General features: G+C 36.4%; 1 protein-coding gene across 1 annotated transcript; it reads left to right on the forward strand.

The window, feature by feature from the left end:
• The first annotated feature begins 723 nt into the window (after positions 1–723).
• On the forward strand, positions 724–7,166 carry LOC146145464 (acyl-CoA:lysophosphatidylglycerol acyltransferase 1-like). Its single transcript, XM_083390266.1, has 8 exons — positions 724–907; positions 1,188–1,293; positions 1,800–1,912; positions 2,700–2,804; positions 2,879–3,060; positions 4,404–4,501; positions 5,573–5,696; positions 6,156–7,166. Exons 1-8 carry the CDS (start codon positions 755–757, stop codon positions 6,430–6,432), a joined length of 1,158 nt encoding a protein of 385 aa, XP_083246392.1. The 5' UTR covers positions 724–754; the 3' UTR covers positions 6,433–7,166.
• The last annotated feature ends 6,404 nt before the right edge of the window (positions 7,167–13,570 follow it).

The raw sequence follows: 13,570 nt of genomic DNA on the forward strand, positions 1-13,570 counted from the left end.
AGTCATTTTGTGCTGTTATATTTAGACGATAGTTTTATCATATCATGAGACAAGGGTGGATGAAATCTGGAGATAAATGCTAGAGGTGAACGAAACTAAAAAAGTTTAAGAAGCACTGGACTATTATATAGGCCCGTTAACGGTTAACTCTGTAAACAAGTCATTTTTGTTTGCAAATTTGCTTAAGTAGAGGTTAAATCACGGTTTAGTAAAGCTAACAAAACAAAATTCCCTATGTCGACCAATGGCCAACCAAAGAGTAAAGTCTCTTTGGGCCAACACAAAACTACTTTTGAAGGCTGAAGCTGCCCAAGTTTAAAAACGGATAATGAAGTGTGACCAATAATAAACTCATTTTTTACGTGTGACATAACAATCGGTTAGGACAGGGCATTGAAGAAAAACAAACAAATACTGAAGTAAATTGCTAGTCGCTTGTTAACATTTAGCAGAAGGGTTGCAACTATACAAAAGCTACAACAGACCAAACCAAATACGATGGAAAAAAATGAGGAAATTCGAGAGGCCGCTCGAATATAACAAAAGAAATTAATAGGGCATCCGAGTTTAGTAAATTTCGAGAATTCGCTTTCGAGCGAGACATTCATGATGTCTGACAAAGAAAGACATGTGCCAAGCCCTAAAATGTCATCTGCCAAACGACCTAATTTATTTTTGCAGATTTAGCATCATGAGCTCGACCATAGGCGGAGCAGACTTATTCTCATTTAGCAATGGGCATTGCGACCATGAAATGCCCAAACCTGACAAAAGAGAAAGTCAAACCAGGGCAGAAAAGATGAAAGCTTTCTTAACAAATGCATTTAGGATTTGCAGCACATTTTTGTGTCTGATGCAAGTCGCTTATTTCCCAATGGCGTGTGTGATTTGGAACTGGATGTTTTTGGTGAGGATGTTAGTATAGTTTTACTATTGTTTATTTGTTAAAGGTATTCGAGATTGATTGTGTCAAACAGTGAAATTTGCTTGATATTTATGTTTTCGGTGACAGATAACATAAATTTTCAAGACGAAGTAACGGCAAACAGTCAAGGTTGAATTACTTTCTGAGTTAAAAATTCTCAAGAATGTAGCCTTCAACGCTGTTTTTCGCTCTTTGTAAAATATAACTCCCTGGAAGAAAACATTTTTGTCTAAAATTTTAATTTTGATATTCCTCCCTGCAGCCGGTCAGGTGGTATGATCGGTCGCTTTTTAACCGGATATTTAACCAAGTTACCGATGTTTACTCTTCTACCTGGGGTTACTGCATCGAACTGGCCGGACACTCAGGTATGATACATGTTTGGTAATTTGTCTTCACAACAGCATGTTTGTAATTTATAAAATCCAAAAGTCCATAAGGATGACAAAAACCTAAAATTCGCATTTTTTGCTCAGCAAAGCAATCCTTTCTTGTGATTGTTCTAAAATTAAAAGGGCATTGTCGCACTGTATTTTGGCCTTTGCTTTATGACCGCAGTGTAAAATGTAGGTACTTTTTTTTGCACAAGTGCTTAAATAGCCATGTTGGAAATAAATGAAGGTTAACTTAAAAGGTTTACAAACGCTACCAGGCCTACTATAGTACTAGATGTTATTGACTTTATTCCCTGCGTTTTAGTACAAACTTAAATATCATGTTTACGACATCCGCTAACCGACATGTACGCTTTAAAGATAAATAATAAGAAATACATAAAATGCTCCCTAATATTTTTTAAGAAAGTGACACCAACAGGACCATTACGCTTATCCAATTAACTAAACATCAATGCTGGAGATAATCTATTCAACAGTTTACGAATGTGGCGACGACTACCGATACGAGCTTGAAGAACCAGGGGCTGTGCTTCTTATGACAAACCATCAATGTTTGGTCGACATATTTACCGTTGCGCGATTTTTACAGGTATTTTTTGTTTGTTTGGCCGAGACGTTTCGAATCGAAATCACATGTGACCTGACTGAAAGAAAACTGTCTAATTATATTAGAGCAATATGCTAATAATTCGAAATTGTTTAAACAGTTAAATTAAAAAAAAACGTCTGTTGTCTCAAATTGTTCTAATCCAGGGGTACGTGTACCCCTTGGTGGTGCAAAGTACCAATGCAGGGGGGTACGACAAGCAGTGTGAAAATATGCGCTATTTAGGCATATTTGTAAAGAATGCGTAATTTACGAAAAGCAGGAAAAAAAGGCATTAGTATTTTGACTGATATTGCTTGTGTGTTGTAAATATTGTTGATCTTACAAGGCTGTTTTTAATGCACGCATTCAACACGTAATTTATAAATACACTTGGTTTAATCACTATAATTATTACAATTTTATTTACTTCTGTCGACCATTATAGGCAGGGGGTACGAGAAAAATTCATAAAAGCTTAAAGGGTACGAGCGCTAAAAAGATAAAGAAACACTGTTCTAATCTTTTTGCAATTTACCGAATTCTTTACATGTCAAAGAGCGTTGTTTGTAACTTGTAGGTGGAATGAGTTTTATGCCATACGAATGTCTACAAAACTTTTGCAAATCGCAAAAAATATTTGCCAAATAGATTTAATACCCACGCATAGCGACTAATTCTCTGAAACCTATCAATAAACCCCCGGCGAAAAAAACAGTCCAACAAATATGCTTTTAAACACCAACCAAGGTCTACACAAAAAATTATTAGATTCTTGTCTTTTTACCAGGCTAGGCGCCCGTTTTCTCGGGTCACCTGGATTATGGAGTTTATTTTACAATTTTCTCCTATGGGGCCTGGATTAAAGCAACGAGGAGATTTCTTCGTATTGGAGGTTTGTGGTTGGGTTTTGTTACAGCAATTATGTTCTGCAGCATGCCACCCCAACACACTTTTCTGCTTTATTAGAAAAACGACACTAAATTGTTGAGGAAGTACCTACCTTTTCACAACCTAGAGAAGATGCTGAATGAGCAACCAGAAAAACTGAGGAAGACTTTGTTGACGAATATTGAGCAAAACGACCGAAAAGTTATTTCGATTTTTCCCGAGGGAGGTTTCTTGCACAAGAGAAGGGCGGGAAGCCAAAGGTAAAGGGATGACAGAAAGATAACCAAGTATAAATAGTCGTTTTGCGACCATTCCTGTAGGATTGGACTCACTATGTTACGAGTATAGTGACTCGGTTGAGTCCGACATGCACATGCGCAGTACTCAATTTTAAAACTGATATGGCCGCCAACTCGAAATTGTTAAGGCGGAATAGCTTATTTTGGATATTTTCCAACCATGTATTGTGAGTAAATAAATTATATGACAACCCAATAAGTAGATTGCTAATATCCACGGTATTTTAATTACGTAAATTGGCGGAATACACGTTGTAGAGTCAGGGCCGGACTTGGGACTCGACGAAATCGCACATTTGACGAGAGTCGGACTCGGGTTATTTTTAACCGACTCCGCAGTCCTGTCCCTTTGAAATGTTTAAGGTTATGAACAGTGTTGTAAAGACTCAAGTCACAGTTTTTTGTCTTGTTTACTACTTAAAATGTCCCCCAGGTTCAGATTAAGTAATCCCATTTTTTTTAATTTTTACAATTTATTATGATGCAACTTACTTGACTTGCTATGCCAGGGGTGGCAACCGGTCAGAGACCTACAGCTACATTTACTACTTGGTAAGCTGCCAAGAGCCACACCTTACACTTGGGAAGAAATGAATATCACCCAGTTTCTTCCTCATTCACATGCATACCGTTTTTAGTCAGCTTGATTTATTGTGAATGTCGCACACTAATAATACGGTATTTCGAAACTTACATTTCAGCAAATTTGTATTCACACTGCAGGACTTCTAAAGAATCCAACGTGATATCAAATTTCAAAATTCTGTTTACTGTAAAAGAAGGATTGGGGTCCGAGTAGGGATGGAGCCCGTAATTTTGTTTAAAGGGACATTGTAAAAACATGGCGCCGTAAAATAAGTCTCGTGCGCATATATGCAACGGAAATCAGGGGTATGGCGTGTTTACGCTAATATGATTCAACGGGCTCTGGCATATAGAAAAGTTAAATGAGTTTCGCTCGAAACGCAAACTATTTTTGCATTAAAGTAGGTATTATATAGGTTAATAGACAAAAACACCCCACGCTAGAATTGACACTGCACGAACAAAAAACAAATACCACCTGAAGGTAAGAGCAGTATACAACTCTCGGCCTGCGGTCCGGCTAACCCTGTGCTATGACAGTCACTTGTCTTTCTCTTTTTCGCAAATGACGTTAATTTAAAAATGACTAGACTCGAGCTTGTTTTCAACACTGTTTATAAACCTGATTTTTTTGGTCATTCATACAAATCTATTTTACCATAAGCATTTAGGATTTTAGGCAATGTTCTTATTGGTTCGTTTTTCTAACTGCTTTATAGGTTTGCGCGGGCCAACAATCTACCTGTTCTGGAAAACGTGGCTTTGCCGCGAATGGGGGCGACCAATGTTATTATGGAAACTCTCTTCAGAGAATCAGGTGAGTGTTTTAACTAGGAATAAAAAATCAGGTTTAAGTTTTGAAACTATAATTCTATGCTAAAATAAAGCCTTTTTATGTAAATATATCTGTAACTTAATTTGTATTGCCTACGTTTTACCTTTACAACTTCCAAATTTTAAAACGGATATTTACTGAATTTGGCGAAAAGCGTATAAGGATTTCCCCCAAATTCGAGTATATAATAATGTTATAATGATCATGTAATGGCGACGACCGTGACTTAAATATAGACCCGTCATAACCCCAGCATCATCTTCACGTATAAACAATAAATTATAAACCTTAACGACTTTTTGCCTTTTCCCCTGTTTTAACCATAAAAAGGACTCAATTTGTTTTAAAAAATACACAAGTTTTTTAGGAGAACAAAAATGCTTCCGTGCATGGAATTTAAGCATTGATTTCTGTAATGATATATAATTAAACTGGATGCCTTAAACGAGCTGTGCGGCTTTATAAATAAATTGTAATAAAGGGTGTTATTAATTGTGTGTCTCCTATTAAATGTTTTTAATGATTTTCTTAACAGACAACGCAATATAACTTGTAGTATCTATATCTTGGAATACAGCGTCCAGTGCCGATAATCTATATCGTTGTCTGTTTTCACTTGAAAAATGGCCGATTTTAATTCTAGCACCAGGGTCTGCAATTCTGACTAGCTGCTTTATTGAGGCCAATGTGTTAAGCGTTTACATTCAAACGGCAATTAACCAGCTAATCTCAAACACATTCGTTGTTGTGCTGTATTAGTTCACGCCACTGGTCCAGAAACATTCAACTATCCTATCGCAAAAAAATTTGAGACCTGTTCGAGTGTTCGTGCTGCGCTGTGAGCTGTATTGATTAATGGGGACATATGTTGAAATTTTAGAATAGACACCAAATTCCACAAAGTGACAATATTTTCACGTTGAATTGTCGAGACAGTTTGTTCAGTTTTTATTTATTGCAGTCAGACAGTACGGTGGCCAGGGTTCCCTTGTTGAAACATACACATCCTTCAAGGGTGAAACTTACCTTAATTTGCCGTTCAATTCTGTGCAGAAAACCCGGAACACCGCCTGAAATACATTTTGGATGCGACGATCGGATATCAAAAGTGCCCACATTCGCTAATCAATTACTTCTTTAAGGACAACAACCATCAGAAAACCGTCGTTCATTTCAGGTACGCATGGTGCGGTTGTTAAACAAGAGATAAGACTGCGTGCGGTAGGATGATCCTGAAATGGCCTGTTTTTCTGGTTTTTTTTAGAAATTGTTTTATATTATTTTTGCGTTAGCTACTATTTACTCGAGTTAAAGGAAAATGCATGGTCAACAATATCGTATATCTCACCATACCACTATTATTGATACTTACGAACTATGATACACTTTGTAATTTTTCAAAAAGCGATATAAAGTTAAAAGAAAATTATATATTATTTCAATTAACGTTTGCATTCTTATTGCACTTTTGCGTCCTTATTGTAGCAAAAAATGTCCTATTTTAACCGAACAAAACGTAAATTTCTTTCGCTTAAACAAAATATCATTTCATTTTTATCTATCAAATTTCCCACATTGTTTGTAAAACTAACAAAAAACTATGCAAGCCTAAATTTACTTCAAAATTTTTGCCCAGACTTATTCCGGTCAAAGATTTCGCGGGCACGGCGGCACCGGAAAACCTGAACCTAGAAAGACTCGCGCAGAACATGCGTAACCTGTACGTGGACAAGGACGACCTACTCCAACACTTCTACGAGCACGGGGAATTCCCGCTCACCCAGTCCCAGCGCCCCGAGACCCCTTGTAACCCGGTGAAGGTGCCCCGCCTGTTGGTGGCCAACATTCTCGCTTTCCTTACTTGTTATTGCTTCGCACGTTTCGTGTGGTCTGCCTTCAGGCTACTATTTTAGTTGGAATAAGCCAGCGCAGGGGTTCTTAAACTTTTTTTACAGTGGACCCCAATTTTTTTGCTTAGCGTGGACCACGATTGGCAGCCAATTTAAAAGAGATGACGTCATAAATTGCCGTAATAATACAAATAGACTTCAGAAATTTCGGCCAAAATAACGTAAAAGTGTTATGGAGTCTGCATTTACTGCAAAACCGTTTTATTTCTACTTAAACTCTTAAAAAAATGATTATATATTTCTTAAATATACACTGATATTACCACTAGGCCTTCATGGACCCCCTAAAACTAGTTCCCCCAATGGGTCCATGGACACCAGTTTAAGAACCCCTGGCATATATGGGATGTTCGATGTTTAGGGTCAAAGCCGATACTTAAGGTTTGAGTATTGGCGTGCGTCTAATTCTACACTTAGGGTGATACCTAATTAAACTCAACAAATCTTGGCAAACCATCTAACGCAAGACCTACCTGGGAAAATCAGTTTGCGTGAGAATATCACATTCTGACCTAACGTATATAAGTATACCTATAATAAAAGGTAAAAGAAAACTCTGACTTCGTATCTTGTAGTTTAAATGGTGTTTGTATCGCCCAATTTTAATGATTTCGTTTTAAAATAGGTTTTAAATAATTGGTAGCGAATCCAACGGCTTTTTGGCAAACATACTAGGTAGCAGTAGCGGAATCCAAATACCAAGTAACGGGCATCCCGAGTTGTGTGACTTTGAAATGCTGTGCTGTTTTTTGTTGTTGTTGTTGTTCAACTTTAGTCTCAATGCATAGTGTTGTGTATATGATAATATACTGCGCATTTTATTTGTGTTTGCTTACCACCGCCTGTAGGTTTCAAACAAACTATTTCAAAACGATAGAAATTTGTAATTGAAAGAACTGAAAGAAACTTTTGTTACACATTGACTAGTATTTTAGAAATGTGAGAATAAGGAGACAAAAATATTTTGAGATAGCCAAGGACCGGGAACAAATAACGATATTTATACGTCAAAAAAGAAAAATGTTTAGCACTATATTTTAGTGCCTGTGAAGTAAACAGTTAGTCCAGTGTTTTTCAACAGTTTTGTTTTACGACACCCTACATAAATTTGTAGAATGCGGCACACTAACTCGCATTTTTGCTTTGTTGTTTACGAAAATAACACTAATAAATAAACGAAACTTGAAAAACGCTTTAAATCTACACAATTTAGGGTATGTTTATCTATTACAGTGCTTCTTAAACTTTTTTAGTTTAGTTCACCCCTAGCATCTATCTCTAGATTTTATTCACCCTTGTCTCATGATATGATAAAACTATCTCGTCTATATATAACAGCACAAAATGACTTAGATTGTTTCGATTTTTGTTAAGATCAGATCAAGCTAAGTTTTACCATTGCACAATCTAAAATTTCTCGAGTCCAGAAATATAAAGCAACAAAAGCACAAAACAAAGTCACCAAATTGTTGCACTTATACTAGGGCTACCACATTTTTAGCACCTCAAAAGAGGACATTTTTTGGCCTGCAAGTGAAACGAAAATAGAATTGTTACGTTTGATAAATACGTGCCATATCCACAAGTTTTTTCAGCAGCGGCACCCTTTGTAATTTTCCTATGACTTGCACCCCTACTAAAAGCAATTCGGAATTTGTAATAAATTTAAATATCACTAAGACAACTTTAAAATAGGGAAGTTTCTTGTAAGTCGCGCAAAAAAATTGAATTTAAATGGTTGAATTGGCGCTAAACTGTAAAATCAGGAGGCTTTTCGCAAAACATTTCGTACCCCTGTTGCTTGGCAGTTTTAATGTTAAAGTTGGCAAAAACAGAGTTTGTACAGCGCTGTAGGAGTGGTGTACAACCAAAACGAAAACGATACCATTAGAATCATAGCAAAAAATCAAATATTAACTTCGAGCTCGCCTCCCCCCCTACGAATTTCTTGGAGCCCCCCTAGAAACCCTTTTCAAACCAGCAATTCAGCATCTTTTATGGCTTAAGTATTTTTTGGAAATAAATACAACCTCTCGCCTAAAAGTCTTGTTAAAAGTATAAGCAACTAACTCGAAATGCGAAAAAAGAGGACATTTGGACATTTTTGAACGTCCTCGGAGGACGATTCAGTTTTCTTAAGACAAGGGGACAAATCCTCCTAAAAGAGGACATGTGGTAGGCCTAACTTATACACTCAGTGCAAACCAACTTAACTATTACAATAAGCAAAAACACTAACAAACAACAGTTCAGTAGTCGATTTACCGAAATTTGTTTACTAGTGACTATAGGATGCTGCTGAATTTTCGTTCGCCCTTATTCACCCCTTTTGGTTGGTTCACCCCTGCAAAAATTTTATTCACCCTAGGGTGAACCATTCACCACTTTAAGAAACACTGATCTATTGCATTCTAATCGTATACACAAACAGTTGCATCAAATTACGATGCTTACAAATAGAGAGAATTCTGATTTATAAAAAATACAAAATAACTCTTGGCACACATATGCATTATAAATGAAACCCTGGTTGAGAACTACAGGAATAGTTCAAAAATCTTTAAACCATCAAGCAAGCTTAAAAAAAGTTAAAGAGCAAAGCCATCATATACGCAAATCATACTAAGATTTTCATTCTTTGAAACGCAACTATGCTTACCCTTTTAGTCTTTGCTTGAATATTTTTGATGCAAGATTGGAGGGCATAATACATTTTTGTCCCATTAAGAATAATTAAAACGTAAAACTGTTAAAAGCCTAATTTGTTTGGTGCTGTGTGTCATAGTTAGCGTACCGCTATTTTTGGGTGACCGTGTGATGCGATTTATAACGAGCCTTAGGACAGCCAGCGAATGTTGTTATAATTGGGATGAGTCAACAAGCAAAACAAACAACAAAAACGAAGGATGTGCTTTTTTTATTGAGCTGCCTTTATAACAGATGTTTTAAGACGCAAAGACTGTCTTGGAATTTCAAAATTTGAATGTTCAAAGTGCCTGAGTTCAGCCAGCATTAAGAAAGCGGTGACAGCAAAATGTTAAAGCTTATAAACATTAAAAATGCGACGTGACCCAAATTTGTCATTTGACTTGAATGGCCAGCAGTGTTAAGTTTGATTAGTAAACAGCAATCAAAATATCTTCAATCTTCTTTTGCTAGATAAAAGTGTTATATTTCTAATGGAATTTAATTACCAGTTAGTTCAGCATCGTTTTTTTGTAAGGCGTTCTCTCAGGTTTGAAAATTATAAAGAAAGTTAAATGGTAATTGTAAATATGATTTCGTCCCCTGAAAGTAGATTAATGTTCCTTAAATCCGTAGCACTTCTTCTTCTATTGCCTGAATTATAAACGACTAGGAACTCGATTTTTAACAGTTTTTGGCAATATGAGTGCCACCTTTGCTGGAGCAGATGTATTTTCGTTTCGCAATGGGCATGAAATATCTTCCGTAACCAAAAAAGAAACCAACGGTGTTCTTATTGCTATCTGGAACATATTGGCGTTGATATTAAGGCTGTACTTGTCGGCTTTCGGGTTGTTTCACACGTATGTGATCCATCCCTCTTCATACCTACTGTGGCATCTTGTCACAACGGTAATTATACGTCTTTGTAGCCTATTTTCTTGTAATATTTGGCAAAAAGCAAGATATTTTTTTCTTTGAATATATAGTAGGCCTATATACTACTACTGTATCGATTAGTTATAGAATACACTGTTCGCCATCTAGGCTTGCTTTGCAACATGAAATTCTGAGGAAGTAAATTAGTACATGCGCTTCACTCCGCTCGCTGTATAGGCTATGTATAGTTTGTAGCCTACTATCCGATGGTCCCTCAACTCTTTTAGTTGCTTACACAAGCCTACAACTAATGTTATGCTTTAATTTGTATAACCAGTATAACCTAGTACAGTGATTCTCAACCGCGGCTCTCAACTGAACATTTTGCGGCTCTCTAACCGAGTGAAAAATTAGTTAGAAGTAGCAGAATTGCAACAAAGTAAGTAAGAGAAATCAAGAATTAATGAATTGTATCAGCAAGGATCCCGAGTGCGAAGTACTAATGTTACGGGGTACTTCCATCCGGCTCTTTAAAATAATTTTGTGGTTTGTTACGTCACAATATATTTAGTCCTGATCGACAAGCTATGGCAAACACTGTTAATTAGTTAGCCAAGGCTAGCGCAATGTATATTTGTTGTTTTCTAGTTGCTTTCTTAATGTTTTTTAATTATATGCCTACTGTTGTTTTTTTTATGCGGATCCTTGCAAACCTTAGGTTTGAAATGCGGCTCTTGCTCTAAAAAAGGTTGAGAATCACTGACATAGTAGGAATAATTTCAATTCACCTGCTATGGCTAAACTTTAGTAATGCCTCCATTAGATATGAGATTCGTGCCTTAAAACTTTTTAAGCTTAACGACCGAAAAGTATTTGTCTGTACATTAGGATACAGTTCTCACCTGCTGGCACTTTTTTCATAGGTATTTTGGACACCATATCATCAGTACGACTGGATTAGCTTCGTTTCAATAGCGACATTTGTCTAATTCCATTTGGGTTCTGACATACCGTAACAAAGTTCTCCCAAAATACCATTTAAACGTGTAAAGCTTTCAAGAAAAAATCGTAATAAAACTCACAATTTACTTTAGGTTAAAAAAAGTTGTATCATATTCTGTATTTTCAGCCTTTAAACTGGATCCATCCAAGACTTTTTGACAATCTATTTGAAGTCCCGAAGGAGAATTTGCGTTTTCAGTCTACGTATGATCAAACTGGACACAAGGCAAGAGTTATATTTTAATTCTTTGACATCATATTCCAACAAAACACACGCAACAAAAGCATATTTCTAATTTCTGCATTACAACTTTTCAACCATAATAATTTAAGCGAACTGCCTGACAATAAGGTACCTATTATTATTTTAAAGCAACAGGATTATTGAAATCTAAAGCAAACCGGACTTACGTCTGCAATTCCGTGAGTCATAGGATGTAAGAGTTTACAAAACTATTACAAAATACATTTCTTTATTTATGCTTTACACAAAAACCCAAAAACTAATATTATAAACAGACGGATACTCGAAGAAGCAATAACGGTCGCACAAATGGTTAAACTGACGAGAAGACGGTAATGAAGGTAAACTTCATCTCTTTGAAAAGCAAGGAACTTCTGTTTTTTATCAGCACATGAAACTTCTTTGAAGAAGGCCAATCTAGCTCTGATAAGTGGATATGTTATCATTTTCTTGTTTTACGCTTCATTGTGTAACATTTTCTGTTAAAGATTCTTGTGATATTTTTTTGGAAAGTTGAGAGAAAAGTTTCCGGAATAAAATTCGAATAAACTTTACCGTTCAGGACTGAAAAACATAACAAACCCAATCAGCGTTTCTACAACATTTTTTCTTTCAATGCAATATTGTGAGAACGTATTCGGCGAAAAAACACTCTTTACCTTCACCGCAACTTTGCTATTTTTTTCAGCAGCTTTATTTTAGGGCTGCGGAGTCATTTAAACACAATTAGAGTCGACTCTGGCCAAAAATATACAATTGGATCGGGTTTGGCCAAATTTGCCAATTTTATCTAGTCCCGAATCCCGCTCCGACTCTAATCAAGCCTGTGTTTATCCATTTATGTAATTGAACCAGTAGGATATATAACACTCATAGGGGTGTCATCTGATCCATCCACTTACGGTACGTGGTTGCAAAATATTTCACCAGACGTTATTCAACTGTATAATCTAGAGTTTACGGTCCTAAATGTTGAGAATTTAAGACTGCGCATGCGCGCACGTCGAACTAAAAAAATGTCTTACTCGATTCCAGCGAAATAGACTGACTCAACTGTTAGGTCCCAGAGTACTACTCCGCAGCCCTGATTTGTTTTATTGTGTTCTTGTGACAACATTTATGCAACTGTATGGTCTCTTTCAACTAGCGTACATATCAGACAAGCGTCTGGCGAACCTTGCTGTTTAACATATAGCGTGTATTGTATACGACATACAATGGTAAAACACGCCCAATATGCAATCAGTAAATTAAAATGTTTTCAGCAGTTGGAGTGGGAATTGCATTTATTTAATCCAAAAAGTTTCTGCATTTGTTTTAACTAGAACATGTTTTACGATATTGTTTCGACTACTTTATATTGGTTTAACCATGAAAAGTTAACAAGTGAGAGTTAAGGTCCGATTACACTACAGCTGCACTGGGCGTGAAATTATTTCACTACAGCTGCAGTGAGCTGCGCTGGGCGTAAAAATCGCTCCAAAACGTACCCGTTTTTCTATTGCTGCACTGGGCTTGAGTTTAGCAAAGCGTGGAAATCGCTCCAAAGCGTATTTTTTTCCAGCGTGAGTTTAGCAAAGCGTAACTTTGAGCTAGCTGCAGCTGCTGCACGGGGCTTGAGTTTAGCAAAGCTTGACACGCTCGCCAAATTACGCTTTGCTCAGCTCAGTGCAGCTGTAGTGTAAACGGGCCTTAAGCCTTATGGGCTACAAATAACCAGAGGCGCTTTTAAGCGAAGTAACATGTACAACACATATAGAGTTTTAGCCAACTTAAAATATATCAGTTTCGTTTTGCGTCTAATCTGAAAATGCTATTAAAGATTAAAATTCTAGCACAGGTTTATTTGCTCGCCGTTCTCACACTTACTAAAAAATAAACATATTTTTCTAGCCGGCAAAACAGTTATGTTAATGAATTTATTAGAAAGAATTACATCGAACAAATGAGTATTTAGCACAACGAAAAACGAGCATGCAAATTATAGGCGTTTTTTATCAAGACCTAATGTTCTCTAAGCACGAAAAAACTAAATCTAAACTAAAAAACTAAATAGCGATACTCAGCAAACAGCATAAAGTTGTATTACATAGCAGTTCTACAAATATTTTTGTAAATTAGTTAGCTTTAAGCAATTTTTTTAGGTATATGTTCCATGGTAAATAGGTGCTGAAAACGTAATCACTCGCATTCTAAACACCTATTTCACTTTTATATTCCATTTTGGTCGTTTTGTAGCAAATGTACAAGGCACAAATATCGCTAATCTTATAGCTGGAACACAATTTTGGAACAAAACACGAACAGAAATGTAATTCGTTTAAGGGCAAA

The sequence above is a fragment of the Ascidiella aspersa genome, chromosome 5 (assembly GCF_963924565.1).
Source record: "Ascidiella aspersa chromosome 5, kaAscAspe10.2, whole genome shotgun sequence".
NCBI lineage: Eukaryota > Metazoa > Chordata > Ascidiacea > Phlebobranchia > Ascidiidae > Ascidiella > Ascidiella aspersa.